The sequence below is a fragment of the Halichoerus grypus genome, chromosome 2, assembly GCF_964656455.1.
Source record: "Halichoerus grypus chromosome 2, mHalGry1.hap1.1, whole genome shotgun sequence".
NCBI lineage: Eukaryota > Metazoa > Chordata > Mammalia > Carnivora > Phocidae > Halichoerus > Halichoerus grypus.
Window position 1 is genome coordinate 143,934,110 of NC_135713.1, and position 26,365 is coordinate 143,960,474.

The 26,365-nt window shown below is 58.8% G+C and overlaps 1 protein-coding gene across 1 annotated transcript in view; it reads left to right on the plus strand.

Annotated features, from left to right (window-relative positions):
- The window catches only part of FLT4 (fms related receptor tyrosine kinase 4), a 41,253-nt gene extending 21,149 nt beyond the window's left edge, over positions 1-20,104 (plus strand). The window contains exons 10-30 of the mRNA XM_078067637.1: positions 63-225; positions 1,467-1,590; positions 2,646-2,754; positions 3,747-4,109; positions 4,409-4,555; positions 4,655-4,786; positions 4,991-5,097; positions 5,397-5,532; positions 5,984-6,088; positions 6,431-6,544; positions 6,711-6,799; positions 6,944-7,094; positions 7,586-7,680; positions 8,049-8,171; positions 9,288-9,399; positions 10,719-10,818; positions 11,153-11,258; positions 11,832-11,977; positions 12,950-13,070; positions 14,055-14,140; positions 18,223-20,104. Coding sequence (XP_077923763.1) covers positions 63-225; positions 1,467-1,590; positions 2,646-2,754; positions 3,747-4,109; positions 4,409-4,555; positions 4,655-4,786; positions 4,991-5,097; positions 5,397-5,532; positions 5,984-6,088; positions 6,431-6,544; positions 6,711-6,799; positions 6,944-7,094; positions 7,586-7,680; positions 8,049-8,171; positions 9,288-9,399; positions 10,719-10,818; positions 11,153-11,258; positions 11,832-11,977; positions 12,950-13,070; positions 14,055-14,140; positions 18,223-18,421 — 2,828 coding nt within the window. The 3' untranslated portion in view covers positions 18,422-20,104. The remainder of the gene's footprint in view (positions 1-62; positions 226-1,466; positions 1,591-2,645; positions 2,755-3,746; positions 4,110-4,408; positions 4,556-4,654; positions 4,787-4,990; positions 5,098-5,396; positions 5,533-5,983; positions 6,089-6,430; positions 6,545-6,710; positions 6,800-6,943; positions 7,095-7,585; positions 7,681-8,048; positions 8,172-9,287; positions 9,400-10,718; positions 10,819-11,152; positions 11,259-11,831; positions 11,978-12,949; positions 13,071-14,054; positions 14,141-18,222) is intronic.
- The last annotated feature ends 6,261 nt before the right edge of the window (positions 20,105-26,365 follow it).

The window sequence follows — 26,365 nt, forward strand, 5'->3', positions numbered from 1 at the left end:
GGGGGGAGGGCGGGGGGTGTGCTGACGGGGCCTGCTGACCAGCCGTCCGCCTCCGCCCCCAGTGCCCCCCCACATCCACGAGAAGGAGGCCTCCTCCCCCAGCACCTACTCCCGCCACAGCCGCCAGGCCCTCACCTGCACTGCTTACGGAGTGCCGCCTCCTCTCAGCGTCCAGTGGCACTGGCGGCCGTGGACGCCCTGCAAGGCCTTCGCCCAGCGCAGCCTGTGAGTGTGGCTCCAGCCTGTTCCTTCCCCGCTTCCCGGCCCCATCCCCAACCTTGGCCGTGACCCCCACTCCCTGCCTGCGCCCCTCCCCAGAGCCCTGCTCTAAGCTCGAACCCCGCCACAATTCAACGAGAGCCAATCCCTGACCTCACCTCGCCTGAACAAGGCCCAGACCCTCTCTCGCATGAGTCGGGCTGGGCCGGACACTGGGGATGGTGCAGCCCCCACCAACCCCCCTTGAAAATAAAGCCCCCCAGGACCCATAATTGCATCATCCAAGAGGACCACGGGACCTGGGCTCCAAGTGGGCGGACCTGAGCTAGTTTTATGAGCCTTGTACTGAGTCCCGCAACACACCAACCATGCCCAGTTAGCTTTTCCTGAGCCCTGTTCACGCTGACCCCTTATAGAGGAGGCAACCGAGGGTTGGAGGAGGGACCTGCCTCTCCCAAGGTCACGGCTGTAAGCAGCAGAACCCGCCTGGGCAGAGAGACAGGAGGCCCAGGAGTATGCTCCGAGCAGGGACAGCTTGGACAAGCAAGAGATGGGAGAGGGTGCCGAGGTGGCCAGCGGTCTGGAGGGCACTAGGGAGCCGTGAAGGGCGCTGAATGGGGGGGAATGGGGGGCCACATTTGCCGTTCAGCTAGAGATCCTTGTGGGCAGGGTAGAGGGTCACAGGCTGGGCAAGGATGGATGCTGGGAACCCCAGGAGGAGACAGAGCGGCTGCACCCGGAGGCGGGCCGTAACCTCAGCACGGTCAGAGGAGGAGGCTCTGTAGGGGTGGCCTGCTGCCTCCAAGGCTCGTAAGAGATTCTTCTAGACCACCAGGCACTTCCAAACTTGCCTCCCTCTGATGCTCTACCTTTATGCTCTGGACCACCTGACAGAACCCTGGGGTCCTGCTCTGCTCTGCTGGAGGCAGACAAGAGCCTCCCTTGGGACCCGAGCCTCCCAAGAGACCGAAGGTGCTGGGGTCACACTCAGCCCAGGAAGGGGCTGCAGCTCTGGAAGGAGGAGAGAGAGGGCTTCCTGGAACAGGAGTGGTGACTCTGCTGCCCCCCCACCCCGGGAGATCTAGGTGGACTTTGCAGGAAGGGGCACATCTCGAGTAAGGGATGGTGGGCGCTGCAGGCCAGAGGGGGACCGTGGGGCCGTGTGAGCTGCTTGATGGGCAGCAGCCCTGAGCCTACCAGGGAAGGCTGTGTCCAGCAGCCCTCACAGGACAGGCTGTTCCCAGCAGCCGGCGGCAGCAGAGAGACCACATGCCACAGTGCCGCGACTGGAGAGAGGTGACCACGCAGGATGCCGTGAACCCCATTGAGAGCCTGGACACTTGGACCGAGTTCGTGGAAGGGAAGAATAAGGTACACGCACCAGCTGGTGCCACTGATGGGGAAGGAGAAGGGAGGTGGGGAGGGGCCCTCTCCTGGCCTTCTCCACCTCTACCAGGCCTGCAGAGTCGCTCTGCAGTGTCTCTGGGCCTCCGCTCCCCTTCCTGCCTGTGGATGGTGGGCTGAGGGGTGGGGGGACCTCCAGCTGCTTCCCAGACAGGGAAGCTTAGATTGAAGGCAGCCTGGCCAGGCCCTGGGCCCCAGCCACCCACAGGCCCCAGGGCTGGGAGGACCAGGCCTGGGGCCAGCCAGGTCCCCACCGAAGACAACTGAGCTGCTGGCCCAGCCTGGGGGCAATGCCTAGAAGAGGCCAGGCGGGGGAGGGGACTGAACAAAGGCACCCACTTCCTACAGTCACTTCCTGTTTTCCTACACACCTCCAGAGCCTCTTCCTGTTCCAGGCCTGGCCAGGAAGTGCCCAGCTTGGAATGGGGTGGGGGGGTTGTTTGGATGGTAGGCAGGGCCTACAGCGGCCCTCTCCCCTCCCCCTGCCTCCAAGTGTCCTACTCCCCAGGCCAGAGTCCTTTGGGAGACCTGGGACCCATTCCCTTCCCAGGCCACCACCCAGGGCCCTGAGAGAGGGGCCGTGAGCAGCCCTGGGGGGAAAGTGGCCCATCACAAGGATCTCACGCAGTGATCAGCCTTGCTCCACACCCCAAATCCTAGCCCTGGCTCGCACTGCCCCATTGCTAGACTGGGCCTGTCCCCTGCCCCACGTGGCCACAGCCCGAGCCCATCCACACCCAGAGGCCTCGCTAGCCCAGCCTCACGTTGCCCTCTGACCTCAGCCTCAACTGCAGCTGCTCCTAGCCATGTCCTTGAGTGTCCCGGAGGGGCCACCTCTGCCGTGCCAGGGCTCCGCCCCCTGTGCCCCGCCGGAACCTTCCTGGTGCTGTCTCTGAGCCTTTGTCCCCTTCAGCTCGGGGCCTCAGTTATCCCCACCCCGCTGCTGGGCGCAGAAAGGGAGGACTGTCAGGGTGGGAGGAACCTGGGCAGGCAATGGAGCCCTGTGCCCATGCTCTGCGCAGACGGTGAGCAAGCTGGTGATCCAGAATGCCAACGTGTCCGCCATGTACAAGTGTGTGGTCTTCAACAAAGTGGGCCAGGATGAGCGGCTCATCTACTTCTACGTGACCAGTGAGTGACCTGGGTGGGTCGGGAACCAGGTGGGCACAGGAGGCCGGAGAGAAGGCCTGGGAGAGGCCAGTGAGGCCAGGTGGGGCCCAGTGAGTTTCTGATGCTGTGAGGCGCTGGGCCCCTGGGTTTGGGCGGGAGGGATAGATTTGGAGGTCATCAGCATATGGGCCGGGGTGCTGGTGCACTGGGATGGAGGGGCACTCTCTGCCCCCAACCCTGGAGGTGCCTCCCCACTGGGGTCCATCCACTCCTTGTGGCTCCATCGCCCTCCCGCCCCCTTCCCGACACAGCAGCTGGCTCACAGGCACACTCTTCCTGGGGAGAAGACCCATAGCTTCCTCCGATGTTCAGATGCGCTAGTGACCCCAGGAAAGCTAAGAAGCCCATTGACGGACAGTCACTGGGCCCAGGAGTGTAGATGAGGGCACCCCGAGGAGACACGGGGCCAGAGAGAACCCTCTGTGGGAGGGAGCCGGGAGAGGAGCCCAGGAGCCCCACAAGGAGTGTGGCCAGCCGGACAAGAGGAAATCAGGAGCAAGGCATTGCCACAAACTAATGAAACAATGAGATTATTTCCAGGAGAGGACAGTGGTGGAGGGTGGTCAGCAGCGAGGAGGATGGGACAGGACCGCACCAAGTGTGCTGGTATGGACTGCACTGATGGTCTGGGCTCCTGGGAGCAGTAGGGGTGGCAGCCCCGGGGGGGGGGGGTTTGTCCAGGAGAGGCCTAGAAGGTGAGGCAGGAGGAGTCAGTGGGGCTGACTTCGGGGAGCTGGTCCCACTGGTCAGTGGTGGGGAGAAGAGGGGTGAAGAGGGCTCCCTGGTGGGGTACCCAGCCCAGATACACGTGATGCATGCTCTTGGTTGAGAGCAGAGTGAGTCCAAAGGCAGTTGGGAAAGGGAGAGCAAAGGGAGAGCGGGCACCACGGCAGGCAGGGAGGTGAGCCAACTCTGGGTCTGAGGTGTCACGCAGCCTCCTCCTGCCTCCCCAGACATCCCCGATGGCTTCAGCATAAAATCCGAGCCATCGGAGGAGCCCTTAGAGGGCCAGGACGTGCGCCTGAGCTGCCGGGCAGACAACTACACCTATGAGCATCTGCGTTGGTACCGCCTCAACCTGTCCACGCTGCACGACGCGCACGGGAACCCGCTGCTGCTCGACTGCAAGAACGTGCACCTGTTCGCTACGCCTCTGGCCGCCCACCTGGAGGAGGCGGAGCCAGGGGCGCGCCACGCCACGCTCAGCCTGACCATCCCCAGCGTGGCGCCTGAGCACGAAGGCGACTATGTATGCGAGGTGCAGGACCGTCGCAGCCATGACAAGCACTGTCACAAGAAGTACCTGTCAGTGCAGGGTGAGGCCGGCGGGGCTGCAGGGGAGGGCTGGCAGCGCTGCGCAAGGAGCCTTTCTCCCCTCCCAGAACGCGCCTGGGCTGCCACTCGGAGAGCCTGAACCTGCGGGAGGGTCCTCCCCCCCACCCCCGCTGTGGAGGTCCACAGCCCTCCCCACCCGTGCGCTCAAACCCGATCCTTCCTAGAGCTTGGCGCCATCCGTCCCCACTCTCTGCTCCCAGCCCTGGAGGGCCCCTGCCCCGCACGCCCTCCTGCTTTCTGCAACTCCACTTAGCTCCCTCTCCACCCCCCCACCCCCCAGCCCTGGAAGCCCCGCGGCTCACGCAGAACTTGACCGACCTCCTGGTGAACGTGAGCGACTCCCTGGAGATGAGGTGCCCGGTGGCCGGGTCGCACGTGCCCAGCATCTTGTGGTACAAAGATGAGAGGCTGCTGGAGGAAGAGTCTGGTAGGGTGGTGGACGCGGGCCAAGGGCGGGGGTGCAGAGGCTCGCCAGGTCGAGGCCCCAGACCCCTCTGAACTCAAAGCCACCCGCCGTCCCCTGCAGGAATCGACCTGGCGGACTCGAACCAGAAGCTGAGCATACAGCGCGTGCGTGAGGAGGACGCGGGCCGCTACCTGTGCAGCGTGTGCAACGCCAAGGGCTGCGTCAACTCCTCCGCCAGTGTGGCCGTGGAAGGTCCGCCCCCCCCCCCCCGCGCCCTTCCACCCACCTGCACCCCCCCCCCACTTGGCGCCTTCTCAGAGCCACCTCCCTCAAGTCGTGCCCACCAGAAGGGGAGCTGCTCGCAGGGCGCACCCTCCTCCCCCTAACACACACACACACACACACACACACACACACACACACACACACAAGACTAGCCCCTTTCTGTCCACTCAGGCTCCGAGGATAAAGGCAGCATGGAGATCGTGATCCTTGTCGGCACCGGGGTCATCGCTGTCTTCTTCTGGATCCTCCTCCTCTTCATCTTCTGTAACATGAGGAGGGTGAGCGCTCCTCCCCCAACTGAGCCTCTCAACCGCTCCTTGTGGGGTCTCCGTTCGCCCTGCACGGCCTGTAAGATAAGGACTAAGGTCCTCAACCGCCCTGGCTCACCTGGCAGCCTCACCTCCTGGGAAGCCTCGCTGAGCCCTCCATGCTGGGCTCTTGCACAACCAGAGGTTGTCAGTCCGTCTGTCCCCTCCTTGCTTGAGAGCCCCAAAGGAGATCCCATCTGTCCTGGGGAAAAGTTCACCCAAGACCGTGGTATGGCCAAATCAATTAGTTGTCCCCACCCCCACCCCAGCCAGCCCACGCAGACATCAAGACGGGCTACCTGTCCATCATCATGGACCCCGGGGAGGTGCCTCTGGAGGAGCAGTGTGAATACCTGTCTTATGATGCCAGCCAGTGGGAATTCCCCCGGGAGCGGCTGCACCTCGGTGAGGCGGTCCCCCAGCGCCCCCCACCCTACCCTGCGGCCCGCATAGACCGCTTCCCTCTCAAGTGCTGAAATCCCTCCATTCTCAGGCCAGAAAGTCATGCCTGGCCCCCACCTGGCCTGACCTGCCCATCTGGGCGTGCATCCTAAGAACTGGAGCCAGGGTTCCAGTTCTCAGGCCCCCCGGGGTCACTTCCCGCTGCTCTGAGCAGGGCGGGCCCATCACACCTGCTGGGAGAGGATGCAGGCCTTCCTGTCCGCCTCTCCTCGCCCTCTCTCTCTCTCTCGCTCCTGCTCTCCTTGCTCTTCCTGTTTGGCCGAGAGGCTCCCGAGTTTCCTCCCCGTCCTGGGCCTTCCTTCCTGGCCCTCCAGGCGGGTCGCCCCTGCTGCCCGTCCCTCTTCACCCTCGCCCTTGAAGAGCTCACCTGGACCCGGCTCCCTGCCCCCCACAGGGAGAGTCCTTGGCCATGGGGCCTTCGGGAAGGTGGTGGAAGCCTCGGCTTTTGGAATCCACAAGGGCAGCAGCTGCGACACTGTGGCTGTGAAAATGTTGAAAGGTGTGCGGTCAGCGGGTGGATGCGGCGGCGGTGGGACTGGCGGGGGCAGCGACTCTGGGTGGGCTGGTGGGGCTGTGGTTCGGGAGGGGAAACTGACGTTCAGAGCCAGAGTCTCCCCCAGGGTTCTTCATGGAGGCCCTGGGCTCGGATCTGAGGAATTCTTCCCGGTCCCACCTGAAACTCCAGCCTCCAAGGGGCGAGCGGGACGAGCTGGGGACCCTACGCCCCCACGGGCAGGAGCTCTAGCTGCGCCTTAGCTAAGCCAGTGGCCGGGAAGAGGGACGCGCAGGGGATGGGGGGCGGCGGGCCCAGCACCACGCGAAGCCCCCATGTCCCCTCCAGAGGGCGCCACAGCTAGCGAGCACCGCGCCTTGATGTCTGAGCTCAAGATCCTAATCCACATCGGTAACCACCTCAACGTAGTCAACCTGCTGGGGGCGTGCACCAAGCCCAATGGTACGAAGCTCGCGGCCCCTGGCTCCCTGGTGGGTGGGGCCTCTTGGGCCTGTATGGGCGGGGCCGGGCCGGGGCGGTGCTGGAGGGCGGAGGGGAGGGGTTGTTGAGGTGCCTGCGCTCGGGCCTGCCCTCCGTCACCAAGCGCCTGGCTCCTGCCCTGCCCTAGGCCCCCTCATGGTGATCGTGGAGTTCTGCAAGTATGGCAATCTCTCCAACTTCTTGCGTGCCAAGCGGGAGGCCTTCAGCCCCTATGCGGTAAGTGGGAGCCCTGCCAGTGGCCCGAGCTCTGCCGGGAGCCCGCAGGACGCCAAGGTGGGCTGGGGGGAGGGGGAGGGGGGAGTGGAATGTCTCTGCTGTGGGTGGCCGAGCCCCCCTCAGACCCACTCTGTGCCTTCACAGGAGAAGTCCCCTGAGCAGCGAAGGCGCTTTCGCGCCATGGTGGAAGGGGCCAAAGCTGACCGCAGGAGGCCAGGAGGCAGCGAGAGGGTTCTCCTCTCCCGCCTCTTGATGGGCAAGGGCGGCGCAGGGCGGGCCCCTCCGGTCCAAGAAGGTAAGAGCCTGGCTTCCCCTTGCCGGAAGAGGTCTGGCTGGCAGGAGGATGCCTCATGATCAGGGGACTGTGGGAGAAGCTGGCCTCAGGCCCTCCTGGAGGGGCTTACCTAGGAGAGTGTGTAATGGGCTTTTCCTTTGGGAGGGAGGACACCGCAGGGACAGTTTCCACAGAGACGGTTGACATTTGATTGGGCATCACTGGCCATCTAGGCCTTTGCCTTCCAGACAAGGGTGGGAGTAGCAGGTGCAAAGGTCTAAGGACGCAACAAGATTCCCGGTTCTGGGAGTGGTTAGTGGGTGTTGCAGGGAGAGTGGGTGCTGAGGGGCAGGCGAGGGGGCCCACACGCTTGTTAGCTAGCACCAGGGGCCTCAGGGGCCCGACCAGGAGGAGGTGAACACATGGTCCCTTTGGGGAAGAGTAGAAGATGGGAGCCATGGAAGAGGCCCCCCCCCCGCCCTCTGCTGAGCCTGTCTTGCTCCTTTGTGCAGCCCAGGACCTGTGGCTGAGCCCGCTGACCATGGAGGACCTTGTCTGCTACAGCTTCCAGGTGGCCCGAGGGATGGAGTTCCTGGCCTCCCGCAAGGTGACTGCCCCAGCAGGCCCCTCAGAGGGGAGGAGGGTGCAGACCACCAGCATACCAAGGCAGGCCCTGTCCTAGGTCGCCCCACAGCAATGCCGGGGTCAGCGCGCGTTTCTCCCACTTTGCAGAGGAGAAAACTGAGACCAGGGTGTGGAAGTGATTTCCTGAGATCTCTAGCTAGTCAGTGACAGAGAGGTGAATGTGGAATCTGTCCCACCCCACAGCCTCCTCCTCCCCATAGTTCCATGAGCCCTCTCCATGGAGAGTCCTGGGGGAGCATAGAAATCGCCCCATGAAAGAGCAAGGCTCAGGCATGGGTGGGCCCCGGGGACCGGTGCTGACCACCCCCTCGCCCCTCCCCGTCCTCCTAGTGCATCCACAGAGACCTGGCCGCTCGGAACATCTTGCTGTCAGAAAGCGATGTGGTGAAGATCTGTGACTTCGGCCTGGCCCGCGACATCTACAAAGACCCTGACTACGTGCGCAAGGGCAGTGTGAGTGCAGGCCACAGAGGGAGGGCGGGATGGGGGCACGGACCTCCCATCCAAGAGCCATCTCTATGGAAGGTCGCAGAGCCCACACTTACAGGGACCTTAGTGGCCCCACCAGGGAGTAGAGACAGGAGCCGACGGGCAGGGACCCTGGTGCTTCATCTGGAGCTTGTGTTGGCCCCCTGCCTTTGTCCATGAGGCAGACGCTGACTGACCCCACATGCCTGCCCTGCAGGGGCTGGGCATCAGAGGTGGATCCTGCATGGTGCAGTCACAGAAGGGCACGTGGGTGCTGGGGGCAGTGTGCGTCTCATCGGTGGTGCTCAGAGGTGGCCAGGCTGGCACTTGAATGAACACTCAAAGCCAACTGGGGGTTTGTGCCCCAGAGGAGGGAGGAAGAGGCTTGGAGAGGGGGACAATGGGCAGGATGGGTCTAGGATGTGGTGGGCCACCCTGTCAGCCTAGCCACCTTGAGGAAGGCCTTTGCCCTTCACTCTAACTCACGGCTGAGTGGAGGCGGGTGGACGGGAGAGTCAGGTGCACCTTCCAGAAGCCCCCTCTGCAGGCTGTGAGGAAGAAGGAGGGGGTGTGCTGGGCCAGAGGTGGCGGCCAGTCAGGAGGGGCCAGATGCCCTCAGGGCTCCCAGATAGAGGCCCCAGGAGGTAGAGAGACAGATGATGGGGAAGGCACATCATGAGCCCCAGGACGAGCAGTCAGAAGTGATGCCCGGCTTCCAGTGTGGGGACCAAGTGAGCAGCTAAGGTGGGGATGGTGAGGGGGTGCAGGGTCCCGATTCCTCCAGAGGCTAGGTCTGGGGTCTGGGGGAGGAGGGCTTCCAAGTGCCCCCCAAGAGCACACAGGGGAAGAAAGGGGCCCAGACAGACCCAGGAGAGCAGCAGGGCAGAAGCCTTCAAGGAAGACACCAGGCACCTACAGGGTGGGGGCCAACTGTGAGAGTCTTGTGAACGCACAAGGGGCGGATATGGCCCAAGGCCTTTCTTGGGGTGTGGCTCCAGAGTTCTGGGCAGGCTGGGGGTGAGAGAGGGGCTGCCCACATGCTTGGCCTTCTCCCTCTCTTCCCTCCCTCCATGGAGACGTGCTTCCTTCTGCCTCCCGCAGGCCCGGCTGCCCCTGAAGTGGATGGCCCCTGAGAGCATCTTTGACAAGGTGTACACCACGCAGAGTGACGTATGGTCCTTTGGGGTGCTGCTCTGGGAGATCTTCTCCCTGGGTAAGTGCAGGGCAGGCTGTGGGGGAGGGGAGAGGCAGGATCCTAGGCTGCCGGTCATGGCACCTGCCCTTCTGAAGCAGGGGGCCAGATGGCCCAGAGCTCTTGCACCTGCAGCAAGTGGTCCAAGAGCCCTCCACCTCTCCCCTCTGCCTCCACCATGGGCCCCCCTGGTGCCACCTCTGCAGGGTGCTGTGCTCTGGCCTCTGATGGGTGACAGGGCACAGCCTGTGTTTCCCGGGCAGTCCCTGGGATCAGCATAGGTTGCAAGAGGAGAGGCCTCATGGGTCCCCCAGATCTTCACCTCCCTGGATGAGCCCCCTCCTCAACCTGTCACTGGGGAGGCCATTCCTGCCTTCAAGGGCTGGGGAGTGTCCCGGAGGAGATTGGATGCTCACGCACAGGTGTACCTACTTATGAGAGCTCCACGTGGGCCCCTGGGCCCCGCTGGGACCAGGGTGAAGCCCCCACGCTAGGCCGGAGCTGGGCAGTGAGCCAACGGAGAAGCAAAGCACCAAAGATCCACCAGGATGAATGCTGTCACTGCAAACACAAGGGCCTGGAGAGCGCAGGGAGGGCAGGGCTGTGTGTGAGCTGGAGGGGAGGGCCCAGCTAATGAAGCGGCTCACTGGGGAAGACAGCAGGCCAGGGTGAGGGGGCAGCCAGGCTCCTGGTCCCCACCCATTGGTGGTGGGCCGGGCGTGGGCAGGGGGAGTCGGGAGGTGCAGCAAAGGGGGGAGGGGAGGTCCGTGCAGCCCCTGCAAGCCGGCCAGGGGGAGGACCCGGACTCTGAGTCCCAGGGGAGCCACTCAGGGCTTGGAGCAAGCGAGAGAGCAGCGTGACTTGTCTTACGAGGATCGCCCTGCTGCGTGCGGCTTGCCCTCGGGGGCCCAGGGGGACCGAGAGGCTCTTTGGGGCTGTTTCGCCTGTGGCCAGGTGCTGCAGGGCTAGGACAAGTTAGGTCCCGGGTGTGTTGGCAGGCAAAACCACGGGATGTAGGAAGGGGTTCGACTGAATGGCCAGGGAGGGTGTCTCTGAAGAGGGGTGATTGTGACAGGCCTGGCTTGATTGGTTCAGTGTGGCTCCCTGACCCTGGTGATCCCCCATGTTTTCATCTATCATCCTCTTTTAACCAAATGAAGAACTATCATTGGGAGACAAAGTGCCTTGGCCACCCCCGCCCCCGGCCCCAACCCTGGCCTGGGAGCAGCAGGACCAGCCCCCTGCCATAGGGGGCCAGGAGAGAGGCAGTTTAGGGGGCTGGGCTGGGCAGCAGGTGCCTGCTCCCCACTCACCCCTACCTCATCCTGTTCTGCCATCAGGGGCCTCCCCCTACCCAGGAGTGCAGATCAACGAGGAGTTCTGCCAGAGGCTGAAAGAGGGCACACGGATGCGAGCCCCAGAGCTGGCCACCACCGCCATGTGAGTTTCCCTGCTGGCTCTGCTGGTGGTGGGGGGTCGGAGGGGGAGGGAGGTGGCCATGGGTGGGGGGTCTTGTACGCAGGCAGGGGGCAGGAATGGGGAGGGGCTGCAGGCACGGGGTTGGGGTAGAGACCTGCAGATGAAGTCTCTTACTCCACCCCTGACCCCCTCACTGGTCCATTGACAGCTCTCCTCCCCCCACCCCCAGGCAGAAGAGACTGGGTGGGCTGGTGGGGGGTTGTGAGGGACCGGGGTTAGGCAGGGGAGCTGGGGTCTGCTGGTGCAGGGTGCAGGCGTGCTCAGACCACAGGCCAGCAGCCAGCTTTACCCACAGACGCAGCGTCATGCTGAGCTGCTGGTCAGGAGACCCCAAAGAGAGGCCTGCGTTCTCAGAGCTGGTGGAGATCCTGGGGGACCTGCTGCAGGGTGGGGGCCGACAGGTAAGTGTACCTCTGTCCTCCCGGTCGGGCCCCCAGCCCCAGGGCCCTCAAGCAGCTGACCAGGGCCTGTCTTTGGCCAGGAGGAGCCCCAGGCCGGTCTTCGGGGGGTCTGCAAGGAGCCCCTGTCTCCGGCTGAAGGATGGTGTGTCCCTCCCTCCACCTTCCTCTTTGCGCTTCTGCTTCCTACAGCCCCGCCCCCCGCACCCACCCCTGACTTCTGTCTCCCTCCCCGGGGGGTGCCCGGGGAGGGGGGTGTGCGGGGAGCACAGCCAGCTCAGGTCTGCCCTGGTGCTCTGGGATCCGGAGGAGTGAGCAGCGGCTGCCTGCAGCACTTGGGAGTCCAAGTCTGCCCCCAAAAGAGGGGACCCTGGATTGGGATTGCCCCTGCCACACCTCCCTCCTTGTAAGTGGGGCACCTGTTGGGAGAATTTGCCAGGCAGGCTCATTTAATCCCCAGAGCACCTTGGAGCACAGAACTTCCCCAGTCAGGAGCCCCAGCTGTCCTGAGCGCGGGGCTGGGGCCGCGGGGGCACGGTGGTCTCTGACCCCCGCGGCCTCTGCCGTTCCTGCCAGGAGGAGGAGGACTGCATGGCCCCCTGTGGCTCTCAGAGCTTGGAGGAGGGCAGCTTCTTGCAAGCATCCACCACGGCCCTGCACGTGGCCGAGGCCGACACCGAGGACAGCCCGCCGAGCCTGCGCCGGCACAGCTTGGCCGCCAGGTCAGCCACCCTTGCCCGGCGGCCGGGATCCCCCGGGGCAGGGAGAAAGCAGCTTGGATGCGGTCTGTTTCATTCCCGCCAGTTATCAAGGACCAGCAAACTACAAGGACTTGAGAGGCCTTTGTACACCAACTGAAAGAGCACAGTGGTTTTTTAAATGACAGTACTGGGTCTGGGGCTCCCTGGAGGGCCTGGCGAGCCTTGGGGCCCCTCCAAGACCATGTAGCCTGTGACTTCGCTTTCCTCCGTGCCCCCTCAGACCTTCCCTCTGCCCTGCAGCCTCCTCTGCTTCGGGCACTCACGGCCCCCGAAAGCCCCTTCCCCAAATTTGAAATTTGGGATCCCGGGAGCAGGGCGGGCCAGCCACTCACCCGTATTCAGGATTTAGAACGTAGCTTAAGTTCCCAGAGTTCTGGACCCGAGGTCTCTTGCCAACAGCTATTTACACTCCGGGAAGACCGTTCACATTCCCAATGGGGTTGCCGAGAGAAGGACTCCAAGACCCGCCACCCCATGTGCCCCAGCGGAGGGGGAGGGCCGGGCTGGGGGACAGGGTGCCCACTAGGCTCCTTCCACCAGCCACCCCAGCGCACACGCAAACATGCACACACAGATGCACACACACGGCCGGGCGCACACAGGCCAGGTGGCGGCTTGCACAGAGGGACCCCTTCTGGGGTGAAGGCCCCCCCATCTCACCAGCCCCATGCCACACCCGGGCTGGGTGTGCTCCACTCACCTCCCACACCCTTCCCTGGAGGCGCTCTCCTCTTGCACAGGAGAGGAGACATCCCGGCACCGGGGGGCCAAGCAGTGGATGGCGGCAGCCCCCCCTCCCCCGGGAGGAACTCAGACCAGCACTCAGACCCAGGTCCCATACTCACAGCCCAGGCCTGGGGTCCTTCTGGGAGGAGAGGGGGCAGAAGGAGAGGTGGAGAGAGCTTTCTTCAGCACTCTGTTTTCTCCCCACAGATACTACAACTGTGTGTCCTTTCCGGGGTGCCTGGCCAGAGGGACTCAGACCCAGGGCTCTTCCAGGATGAAGACGTTTGAAGAATTTCCCATGACCCCGACGACCTATAAGGCCTCCGTGGTAAGTGGGGAGCTGGGCCTGTGCACCCCAGGTCAGGCTTTCTCCGCTGGGAGGAGGTATCAGGACCTCCCGAGGCCAGCAGGGGAAACCAGCTCAGGAAGGGGCGCCGCATTGAAATGTCAAGTCCAGATTGCACGTCGGGCATGGTGGGGTCTGTGTGCCCCTGTGATGCCACCATCTCTGAGCTGCTTTCCCCCGTGCCCTCCTCACACACACCGGTCTCCCCTCCACACAGCAGAGAAACCCAATGGAAAGACAGCTTCTCCTTCCAGGTGATTATCTTTGGATTAGCCTGAGTCAGGGCTTCCCTTTGGTGGCCACCAAGCCATGTGGCCAAAGAGAAGGGGACGGTGTCCCTCGAGGAGGAGCCTGGGGTACGGGGTACACGACACAGCAGTGTTCTCAGATCTACTCAAGCAGAGTGGACCTCTCAGGGCACTGGGAGGCTGGAGCCCGTGGGTCCATTTTCAAAAGCACAGACTCATCCTCAGCCTGGAACCTTCCCGCCCCGGCCTCCCTGCAGACGGGCCTGCTCAGCGATCGCTGGCCCCCGGCTCCTGTCCCCCAGGGCAGGTGGAGATGTTGGGGGGACCCCAGCTGTGACAAGAGTGCTGTTCCCCTCCATGTCATGCAAAACGAAAACCATGCCAAGTCATGCACCATCGAAGGGCGACATAGCCCCGCTAAATGTGGGATGTGTCTGCGTGAGGCCCATTTTGTTACCCCATGAGCTGCCAGATTCTTTCGAGAGGCTCCCTGTTTCTCCCTGTGTTCCTGCTCTGCCTGCACCCTGAGCCTCAGTTTCTCCCTCCCTGGCAGGGGTGTGTGACCCTTACCTGCATGCTCCAGCGAGGAACGGACACGTGCTTTCTGCTCAGTTTCCACAGGGCGGGTGTCAGGCCTGCAGAGAGGGTCCGTGCCACGCCGTCCTGGCTGGGGGGTGCCGGGGGGCTGCCTGCAGACGGGCTTCTTCTCTTCGCACAGGATAACCAGACGGACAGTGGGATGGTGCTGGCCTCCGAGGAGTTTGAGCAGCTGGAGGGCAGGTACAGACAAGAAAGCGGGCTCAGGTAAGGCTTCCAGAGCCTCTTTCCCTGCGAGGGGCTGGGACGGGGAAGCTGGGCCTGTGTGTGCCCATCACTGACTCACCTGAAACCTCTCGTGGCTCCCTATTACCTTTTTGGGTGTTTAAAGCAAGCTGCTCTGGGACTCAAGACCTTTGGCCACCTGGGAAGCCCCCTCCCCCATCAGCATCCTGGCCCAGCACACCTGGTGCTGGTCCCCACACTTCCCTTCCACGTTACAGGTGCTCAGAGGCCACCTCTTTGTGAACCGAGTATGATCTCGCATGCCCACTGTGCCTACGCACCCCTCCCACAGCCAGGGGGTGCCACCACCATCCCCAGCCGACCCACCCTCCCCCAACCTCCCATTTAAGCTCCCCTTTGAGCTCCGAGGCCTCAGGAGCCAGACAGATCATGTGACCTGGAGCTGGCTGGTGTCCTTTTTTGATACGAATGCAGTCACAGAGAAATCCTCACATACCTGTACAGAGGGTGACCTCCCTTTGTCCAAGAAGATAGCCACCCCCCCCAAAAAAGCCCTGAATGTTTAATCTTTTAAGGGTATAGATGAAATAGTTAAACGTCTACCTACTGATTCTAGTAGTCAACTTGCACATAGCTGTTTAAATGACAGAACCTATGGGGCGCATGGCTGGCTCAGTCGGTAAAGCATGGGACTCTTGATCTGTGTCTTTGTCGGGAGCCCCTTTTTGGGGTCGTCCGACACAGTTTTCCGGAACGAATCCTGGCCTCTGCCTGTGCTGTTTTTTAATCAATGTGTGATGTTGTCACTGAGTTTTTTTTTACCCCAGACCATAAGTATTTATTTGTATCACGTTAGGATAGTTGATGTGATTCTTCACCTTTCTGGTAGGTGTGTTTATGACCTCTGCAGCTGAACCAACTAGCGGTTATTTTCCCAGCAGCCTACAAAAGGTGTGCTTGCTGTGGGTGCTGGTGGTTTGTGGGTCACGTACCCAGCTGTACCGCGCATCTTGGCCTCCGTGATCACCCATCGGCTGATCTCCGGTAGTAACCTAGTTTTGGAAAATGAATGCTAATTGCATTATTGGAAATAGTGTCTGGCTAATGTTTCTTTACCCAACAGTATTTTATATCTCAAGAAAAAAAAAGGTAATTCAGTAAGAGGGTGAGCCGGGGGATGGTTGCTACTTAAGTTCTAATCTCCACACGTCTTCATAAAGACAGCCCATGGAGGCAGGCCCCTCAGAGCCCACACCTGTGCCGTAAGCAGGAGAGAGAGACTCAAGTTTATGTGTGAGTAGGAAACCCAGCGCTGGGACCAGCAGAGCCGTGCCTGAGTCATGCGGAAGGAAAGGAAGATGCGGCCCGCCCGGGAGAGAGGAGTATCTCGAGGTCCTTGGAACAAACCAGGGAGATGAGGGAGGAGGCAGAGGTCTGGTGGAGGAGGCTCCAGGGCAAGTCTGAGGCACCAGGGGCAGCCGTCTGGGGAAGGCAGTGCTTCTGAATGGCCAGTGAGCAGGATGCGAGCGCTTAGTGCTGAAGGAAGAAGAAAGTTGCAGAAGATAAGAGTCCTCCAGAAGCAAGAATCCAGAAGACAGATCCACACCCAAGGGAACCATTTATTACAGAAACTGCACCTCACAATAGCAGCAATACAAAGTACTCTTGTCCACACAGGTTCCCTTGGAAACACATCATGACCAGCCACTGAGAGGTGCACCTGCATTCGCTTGGCGTATGGAACAGTCTCCAAACAGGTGCAAGGATAGAATGTGCCTTGGATGGCTCTGTGGGGGAGAAGTAGGAGGGGGTCTGTCTGCCCAGTCCTTTCCCGTCTCCTTTGAACCACCGCACAGTGTCCTCACTTTCAGGTCATTCATCCGGCCCTTTCAGCGGCCGCACAGGATGCCACATCCACACCCTGCAGGGTGGCGTCTCCTCCAAGTGTGTAGGCAAGAGGAAGATCTGGAAGCCCTCGGCTTGTGGTAGGTCGGCGTGGCTGTGTGGCAGCAGCTGAGGGGGGGCCCAGCACTCCCAGCAAAGTGACTGGTTGGTTCCTGGTGGCAATACAACACCATAACATGAATGGAGCCTTTGCAAAGAAGGATGCAGTTGAAGGAATTCAAGGTGATGCCAAAGATGTGGGTCTAATGCAGCACAGCTAAATGAGGAAGCCTCCAAAGCCACCCACGTCCCAAGCCCCTTCCATAGGAGAACCAGCTATTTCTAGTCCTGGAAATCCCAGCACGAATCATCATGAACAGAAAAAATAAGCATGGGACGCCTGGGTGGCTCAGTCATTAAGCGTCTGCCTTCGGCTCAGGTCATGATCCCAGGTCCTGGGATCAAGCCCCAGCATCGGGCTCCCCACTCAGCGGGAAGCCTGCTTCTCCCTCTGCCCCTCCCGCCCCGCTCATGCTCTCTCTGACAAATAAAATCTTTTAAAAAAATTTTAAAAAATCCATACACTATTCATACAGTTATTATAAGAATAAAAAAATAGAATGAAAACTTTTCAGTAGCTGTCAACACTCAAAAAAAAAAAAAAAATGAAGCAGAGAAAAGCTGATACACTACTCTGACGTGAATTAAATATATAATTAAACAAGGAGCTGCACCAGGAGTCGGAAATTCAAACATTCAGAATGGAAATGAACAGTGCGAAGGTATCAAATGGTGGCTATGTTCAGGAAAGAAATTGAAATAAAAGACAAATCCCCTCAAAAATCAAGACCAGCGTGGGGGGAGGCCCAAGGATCAATAGATACAATCAATGCTCCCTTACGGGGTAGACATGAAGAGACAAAAGAAAAGAAAACCAAAATAAATAAAAAGGTAAAGAAGACCAGAAACGAAGTTGGCAAGTACACTAGTGCAATATTTGAGTAGAAAAGATCCAGTATATATAAAATTGGAGTCTCCGAGGGAGACGATGCTGGCCATGGAACAAAACTAATATTTTAAAATTGTAAGTCAAGGGACCCTCTCAAATAAAAGAAGAACTGAATCTACATCACAGAAGAGGGCCTGGGAAAACTACCCCAGAGCGGTAGACTTGGCTGCATATCTGAGTTGAACTGTTAGATTTTCAAGGTAAACATTCTGGAATTCAGGCAAAAAGGCTGAGTCATTTATGAAGGAAAGAAAAAAAAAAAAGGTTGGCACCAGGCTGAGCACCATGCACAGCAAAAACAAAATCAGAAGAAATGAAGCAAGGTCTTCAAAAATCTCAAAGAAGGGGGCGCCTGGGGGGCACAGTTGGGTAAGTGTCCGACTCTTGGTTTCGGCTCAGGTTGTGATCTCAGGGTCATGAGCCCCAGCTCCGCACTCAGTGGGAGTCTGCTTGAGGATTCTCTCTCCCTCTCCCTCCCTCTGCCTCTCTCCCCGCTGGTGCTCTCTCTCTCAAATAAATAAATAAATAAATATTTTTAAAAAATTTCAAAGAAAGTGAGAGCTAAGTAGGGAGCATCCTAGGGCCGTCAGGGAGGAGGCAGGGGTGGGGGCTGGCACCTCTCTCAGGGTGAGAAGCTCGGTGCTCATTCTGGGAATGATGAAGAGCCGCTGGGGGATCTGTCGGGAGAAGGACGTTCTCTGGCAGAAAGGATCTCTGAAGCAGCGTTGGGAGAAGAGGGACGGGCCAGGAGAGTGCAGAGCGTCAGAGTTGGGCGCTCACTCTGGACCGGTGCAGGGCATGCAGAGAGGGGCTCGGGCCCATTCTGGAGTCAGCACAGACAAGACTTCTGGATGGACTGGATGTGAGGGGTTTGGGGAAAGGGAAGAGCAAGGATGACGCCCAGGGCCCTGAGCCACGGAGTCGGTGCGTTTACAGAGATGGGCGAATCTGGGAGAGAAACAGGTCTGGGGGCACGAGGTGGGCATTCTCCGTCGTCCCACGTGCCCAGGCTGGGGACAGAGAAAGCTCCAGGGTTTGCCAACGCTCACGTCAGTCCGGTTCACTGTGCGAGTCAGGTCTGTGTCTCCGAGGGCTCTGAGCTCGCTTGGAGCTCCGGTGGTGTCTTTGGTGACTCCAACCAGACCCCGACTAGGGTCCTGTGCCTCTTCTCTTCTTGTCTTACTGACCATCACCTTCCCTGTCTCGGCAGCTGTAAAGGACCAGGCCGGAACATGGACGTGACCAGGGCGCACCCTGACACCCAAGGGCGGCGGCGGCGGCCGGACCGGGGGGCACGGGGAGGGCAGGTGTTCTACAACAGCGAGTACGGGGAGCTGGTGGGGCCGCAGGATGAGGGCGACTGCCCCCCGCCCGCCCGAGCACCCTTCTTCACAGATGACAGTTACTGAAGCAGCCCTGGGCAAGGCCCCCGAGCCCCCGGGTCTGACAGCTGGTGGGGGCCGTGCCTAGAGGCGAGCAGAGGGCTGGGTACTCCTCTCCCTCAGCTTGGTCAGCATGTGTTTCCTCCTCCCTAGTTAGGAAGAGCAAGACCCAGGCTCCAGGGCTCCCCCAGACTCCATCACCACACCTGCCCCCCCAGGCCACCCTGCGGATCCCCCAGGGCCTTCTTCCCTCGAGATTCAGATTCCATTCAGCCCCATACCCACGGGGCCAGTCTGGATTGCCTCCTCCCACCATGGTGGGTGGGGGCATGATCCCCATTTTCTGAGGAGGACTCTGAGGGTCTGAGAGTCATAGTGATGGACGTGAAGCCAGACTTGAGCTTCGGTCCCCAGATCCCACCCCACTGTCCCCACTCATTCCCGTGGGAATGGCTTTCTTGGCTCTCTAAGGCTGAGAGAGGGCACCATATTTCCATCTCAAACGACAGATAAGGAGTTGGGGGGGATGGGGTGTCCTCTCCAGAGCCCGGCCAAACAGCTCACCCTCCCAGGGGCCGTGGTCTCTGCTGGGCCAGGCGTCACGGTGTACCTACCCCTGGGTGTTGACAACTATTCAACAGATGCATTTTCATTAGAACTTCAGAGACTCTTGGAGCTGCTGTGAAGAATTCACTTTTCAAGACGTTAATCTGAGGGGAGCCCAGGGAAGGTCTTTCTGAATCTAGATGATTCTCGCCTCTGACCCCCAGGCAGGTGCCGACATAGCACAGGCCACTGTGGCCCCACCTGCCTGGCCCAAAACTGGAAGAAGCAGCTAATGGTCCAGAACAGCCCAGTTTGAGAAATGGCCGGTTCTTCCCTCAGAGGCTGGGATCTGCCACCCAAGGCCCCTTCCAAGCTGTGAATGGCCTTTTGAGAAGCAAACACCACGGGACCCACTGAGGAAGGTCTTCGGTGCTGGCCCAGAGGAGCCACCACGTGTGCCAGGAGGCTGTCAGCAGATGTTCTGGTGGCCCCAGGGGGCCCCTGTGTTCATCCCCCCCGGTCTGTGCCTGATGTCGGCGCCCCGGCAGATCAAGCCTCTGGCCTCCCAGGAGAGTGGGCAAGAGCCCCCTGGAGGCTGGAGCTGTTCTGCCCAGGGCCCCCCATTCCAGCACCCACTGCCCAGCCACCCCTACCCCCAGCGGGAGAGAGACCCTTCTCCAGTTCGCACCGTGGAGATGGACATCCCACCCCCACCCCACGAGACGCTTGCAGGACAGGCGGCCGTGCAGCGAGCAGGGGCTTGCCCGGCAGAACAGCCCCTCCCCCCACCGCCCCTTGTGTAGTGTGCCTTTAAGATACGTCGAACACACGTGTCTCTGCAATCCTCGCTGTCCCCAGTGGCCCTCCTCCTCTGATGTCACCTGACTGGGAGACATAGTTCTCAGGTTTAGCTGGTGGAAGTCCAGAGGCTGTTCTCACCCAGAGGACCAAGGCCCATGATGCAGGTGCAGGGGCGCCCCCCCCAGGCCCCGCCCTACATGCATACCACCTGTTTACGTCCCCTCCCCCCCGTCACATGACTGCACCCGCTAAAATGTACTGGGAAGAAAACCCACCACAGCCTTGTAGACCATGTGTTCTGAAAAGATCTAAAATATTTAACAAACGATAATAATAAATTTGATGCCAGTCTTTGAGTTACAATGAATGGGTTCTCAGCTAAGTCCCGGCTCTCTGTGAATATTGGATTCCGGCGTCCTCCCACGGGATCGTCAGCCCCACCAGGCCACTGGGCAGGCCGCGCCAAGGACCAGACCGCAGAGGCCTGGGCTCTGGGTCCTCCCCGCCCCCCCAGCCAGTTGTGCAGTCCCCCAAGGCCACCAGCAGAGGGCGCTCGGGAAGCACCAGGCGGCCGGGCTCCTCTCCCCATGCCAGGAAGCGCCCAGCCTGGGAGCTGCAAACCTGTCCTGATGTCTGCTTTATGGTAAAGTGACAAGGCTCTCTGTCCCCGTCTCCTAGAGCCAAATGCTGCCTCCGGCCCTGATTATCAGTGACGCAGGGGCCTGTCTCCCCGGGCCCAGCAGGTGCCTTCGACCACCCCCATCCACACCCAGGGGGACAGGCCCAGGGGGTGCAGCGAGCACCCAGGTCACCTCGCTGGTTAAGTGTGTGTCTGGACTCCGAGATCAGGGAGGTCTGAGCTGGGACTCCAGCTTCATCACCCCCGGGGAGATGCGCTCCAGCCGGGCAGGTGTGGCAGGGCCCTCCACAAGCCCTGCCCTGCGACGTTTGTGTGATTTCCCTTTACACGTGAGTGGACGGCATAGGGGTGGCTGCAGATTGGGACGTGACATTGGCCATAGGGATGTGGCCCAGCAGCAGCCTCAGGGGTTCGCGGGGCGGGGGGAGAGACCTGGCTTTGGGCTGGGCCCAGGGAACACCTCACCCAGGGGAGCAGATAGGATGGAGCCCAGCAAAGGTCAGGAGCCAGAGGCCATCCTGTGTCCAGGCCTCTCCCAGGCTGGGGAGACTTCTGGGTGCCTGCACCCCTCCTCGGGCTGTGATGCCCACTGTCCTGGCCTCATTTTCGACACCAGTGGGAAGAGCCCCTCCCCACAAAGGCAGCTGGCAATGATGGGCTTGTTGTTTTTACTTCTATAATAAATCTAAATGTGAATACAGAAAAGACACACACCCCCTTTAGGTTTGGACATTTTAACTCTACAATTTCATCGGTTGGATGTAGCCACTTTCCCTGGATAGATACCCCAACCCAGGTGTCAGCCATCAGGCTGCCTGCCCGGCTGCCCGGCCCAAAGCACGGCCACACGCGGTTCCGGGCAGGGCTGTGCTCACACTTCTGGGCTCTTCTCGTCCTACTTGGGCTGGACGCCCAGGGCCGCACTCACTGTCCCAAGGTCCCAGCCCTGTGTCACTCCCCAGAGCACCAAGGTCTCCAGGTGTGAATGGGAACTCAGCCAGCAAGGGGTCCCTCGGCCCACCTCCCGCTCTGCCCCAGCCCCAACCCCATACACCGTCTCTCGGGGGCATCAGGTCAAGGGCACACTGGAGTGTCCCTTGATGCTATTGATTCCATCCTGACATCACCCCTGCAGGCCAAGGGGCCCACACCGCGGAGCCACACACAGCAGAGTCCCAGTCCTCACCGAATTCACAGGCCTCAGGTCAGAAGGAAGGAGGGGCCGGGGGGTGGGGAGGTGAGGAGGAAAGGCCCCATCCCATCAGGCCTGGGAGCCCAAAATTAGGAGGCGGTTTCTTATTTTAAGGCAAGAGCAAAGTTTTGAGGAAGGGGTGATGTGCTCTGACTTACATTTAGGTTCTTGAAGGAGCAGAGTTGGCCCTCCGGGAGCAGGGCAAGGCGTGCGTGGGGAGAGGCTGGGCTGCCCCAGGGTGGTCTCTGAGCAGGAGAAGAAGATGGCTCTGGGAGACACAGGAGCAGAGAGGAGCTCAGCTGTGAGCTGGGTCCTTATCCAGGTTGGATATGCAGGAAAAAAAAAAAAATGCTTTTTCCTCTGTGATCTTTTACAAAAGTGGGTGCCCAGACCTGCTGCACCCCCATCGCCTGAGGCCCAGGGGCAGGCCTGGAGGATAGGGGCAGGACGGAACACAGACCCAGACCCACATCCGAGGGTCTTCCTGGCTTCCTCAGGCTCGGGAAGGTGCCGAAGCCCAGAAGAGAGAAGAAAAAGGTTCGACACGGCCAGGAGAGCTGGTTCTAGGAACAACCAGGCAGGCTCATGGGAAGCCAGGAACAGGTCTACTCCGACCACCACGGGCCAGAAGGGGGCATGCAGGAGGGGGTGGGTACTTTAAAGGTAAAGAAGTGCAGGAAGGGGACACCGCCAGGAAGCGGGGCTGCCAGGAACCTGCGGATTGCCTGCCTCCCCCTCCTCTGGCTTCACTCTAGTCTTTCCAGGCCGTCAGTTTTCTGTCTGCACGGCGGAAGGCGTCCCCAGCTCAGGTCCCAAGGTCTACGCACGCTGATCACTCGGGTCAAGGCCAGCACCTCGGGGGCTCCAGTGCAGAATCCTGGGTGGCGCCCCGGCTCGCGGGGGTCCCCGCCTGGGTCGGTGAGATTCTCTCCAGTCAGCTGGGGCTGGGCTCAGCCCCCTTGTCGAAACAGGGTAGCTGCCTCGGTGCAGAGGCCGACTGGGGGGCAGACAGGCCAGCAAAGCAAACATGACCAGGCGACCATTCTCAGCTCTCCCCGCACAAAGAACAGGACCCTCCCCTCTTCGGTTAGCCTCCCCTCTGTGTGGCCCTCTTCAGGATGCCACGGTCAAAAACGACACAAGAAGATGATCCTCATCTGGACCGGGCTTGGGGTGTTGGCAGGGGTCCGGGGATCACCTGCCCCTGTGCACCCCACACTGACAGTGAAGCAGGGAGCATGGGTTGGACTTGATCAACACCCTGGAACTGGAGTGAGTGTCAAGGGCAGAGCCGGGCGCGGAGCTGGGCCCCAGTGCCTGCCCACCGCACACCAGGCTACATGGGCTCAGGCAATGCCGGGGTGCATAGGCAGCCTCACTGCGAGGGTGGGGTGCAGAGCAGTAGGTGATCCCCCGCACGCCCCACCCCGGTCCAGATGAGCAATGTTTTCCTGCATCATTTTTGGCAGTGACCTTATGAAGAGGGCTCACGGTTTCTGTGACCCTGCACTAAATTGTCTCCAGTTACTTCCATTAAAGGCCGATGGCTTCTGCGCCAGGTGCAGGAGGCCCAGAGCTGAGGGCCGGTGAGGCACTCAAAAAGGTTTTCATTTTAGTGTCTCTTTAAATAAAAAAATGTAATATGATGATAAAGAATACGTATAATAATGGATCCAGCCTGAATTCAACAATGCAGTCATGAAATATATATATATTTTTTAAATTTATGGAAGAAGACATCCACCCTCCAAGGCAAAAGTACTGAGGGCCCCACAAAAGGCACACTGCAGGCCTGCCCCCTCTTAGAAGTAATCGTCATGGACGTTGTCACAGGCATTTTTGTTGGCTGGTTATGTCTGTAGGATTAACTTCTAGAATTAGATTTGCACACAGGGAGATTAACGAGATGGGGGCTTGACCCCTGAGGCCTCTCAAACCCCACGAGGGATTTCTGTTGTCTACAGAACTTCGTAAACCCTGGCAATTTCCACCCCCCTGCCCCAAGTATTCTCTCATCTGCTATCAATAAACCACTAAACTTTTCAAAACAATTTTAGTCATTCCTTGTCTGAGAAAACATGGGGCTTGCTTTCTCCGTGCTTGCCTTGACAATGGTCATTAAAAATGAGAAGGTTAGTGCCCATCAGTGAGAGACCAGGAGAACCAAGCTGGTAGGAAGACACCTTTTCAAACGTAAACCTTGTGATTTCCCATTAAGCACATGCATTGATTTTGCTCTCTCCCAAGTTTCTACTAAAAATGGACTAATAATAATTGTTTCAAGTTGTAAACCCACAAAGGCAGAGAAAACTGGCCAGAAAACAACAATGATAAAACAAGCCAAAAAATTCTTAAATGATAAAAAGTGGATAAACTGGATACCCACATGCAAAAGAATGCAGTTGAACCCCTACTTCACACCATAGACAACAACTAACTCAAAATTGATCAATAACCCAACTATAATAGCAAAAAACATAAAACTCCTAGAAGAAAATATCAGGGTAAATCTTCACGACCAAAGCTTGTCTTTGGCAATGGATTTTTAGATATGACAACAAAGGCACAAGCAAGAAAAGAAAACATATGTAAATTGGACTTCACCAAATTAAAAACATTTGTGCATCAAAGAACACTATCAAGAAAGTGGGAAAAAAGAACCTACAGAATGGGAGAAAATGTTTGCAAACCATTTGTCTGATAAGGGTCTAGTATGCAGAATATATAAAGAACTCTTACAACTCACAACAAAGAAAAAGAACCCAACTTAAAAATGGGCAAAGGACTTGAGTAGAAATACCATCAGTCATTAGGGAAATGCAGATCAAAAACATAATTAAGGTACAATTTCACATGCACTAGGATGGCTAGAATAGGGGAAAAAAAAACCCAGAAAATGTGTTGGTAAGGATGTGGAAAAAATGGAAACCTCATATAAAATAGTAGAAACAGTTTAGGGTTCCCTCACTAGGTTAAACATAGAATAACCATATGATCCAACAATTCCATTTCTGGGTATCTACCGGAAGAATTGAAAGCAGGTACTCAAATAATTACTTGTATACACATGTTCATGACAGCACTATTCACAATAACCAAAAGGTGGAAACAGCTCCCATCAGTGGATAAGTGGGTAAGCAGGTGGTGGTCTGTACATACAATAGAATAGTTGGCCATGAGAAGGAATCGACACCTGCCACAACATGGATGAACCTCAAAACATGCTCAGTGAAAGAAGCCAGACACAAAAAGTCATGTGTGGTATGATTACATTTATATGAGACAACGAGAAAAATCAAATTCATAGAGACAGACCACAGATTGAAACTTTGGCAGGAGCCGGGGAGGAGGCAGGAATGGGGAGGGACTGCTTAATGGGTATGGGGTTTCCTTTTGGGGTGATAAAAATGTCTTGGAACTAGATGGTTATGGTTGCTCAACATTGTTCACCTTGAAATGGTTAATTTTATGTTATGTGAATCTCAATAATATTTTTTTGACTTTATCAGACAAACAATAGAATAATCATTTCCGGGGGTGGGGTGGTAGGTGGTGGGATTGGCAGTGCCAAGGAAGGGGAACCCCACAGTCTGTGTGGGCACTGCCCCACATAGGGCTCAGAACGGGGAGGCTGGGCAAGGGATGGAAACGGGCTGTCTGGTTGACAGTCTTATGAGCAGAGCAGCTGAAACCCCGGGCCCCCCCAACCCCACACAACCAGTGACCACCCCAGCCCCATCCTGGCTGGAGGCTGCAGTTGACTTTGATCCTCCAGGGAAACACACAACCCAGGAGGAGGTAATTTCCAGGACAAAATTCTCAGGATGGGGCAGCCACTGGGGCCCCCTCGCTAGAATGGAGCAGGAGGACAGAGGACTTGTCAGGGGTGTCTCTGTAAATGTCCACATCCCAGAGAGGATCCTAGTGATGCCTTCTATTGGAAAATTTGGGAAGAATCAGCAAAAGCACTAGGCAAAACTTAGCAAATAAAAGTATGAGGCACTTGTGTTTGATATCAGGAAAAAAAAATTACAAAAATAAACATTAAACGTGACCTCATGAACTACTTTTATTGCTCTCTCTTTTCTCAGATGTAATGAATATTTGTGGGGGCACTTGCCATGGGCACCAGAAGCAAAGATGAGAGCCCATCTGGGGACAGTGACCGTGGCTTGGCTCTGGCCAAGAAGGTCAAGAAGGTTCAGATCTCATGTACCCAGGCTCCATCGTGATTCAGGGTCAACTTTTTTAACCGTCTTCTCTGGTTGGGCCCTGGTCCTCCTTGAGAGCATTTGAGGTCAAGCTCAAGGAAAAGCCATCTGTCCCTGTCCCCCAGTGTTACGATTGCAGTGCCATTAGAGGGATCCTGGCCAAGAGCCCAAGGAATTCTGCCTTGCTTCCACCATCCCTTTGGGACCCCCAAGGGAGTAATGGCAGAGAAGAACAAGACACCAGAGTACTTTGGGCCCTGAACCACAGAGGCCTGAAGGCTGGGCCAGATGCTTCCCTGGCCCGTACCTGTGATAGAGGAGAGCCGAGGGGCAGAGAGGACCAGCACCGGCTGACCCACAGCCACTTGGACAAAAGAGGAAGAGCAGTGGGCTCACCAATGAGCAGGACCCCTCAACCATGCAGGGCGTGAACCAGCTGGCTGGAGCCTTTGTTGCTGGGGGCAGCGGTGGGCTGAGGGCAAGCAGAGGCCTCGAGGAAATGTGGTCCATCCCGTTCTTTCTTCTGTAAATGCACACTAACAGCTAAAGGCGTGGGTGACCAGGCGTGGAGAGGCTCCGGA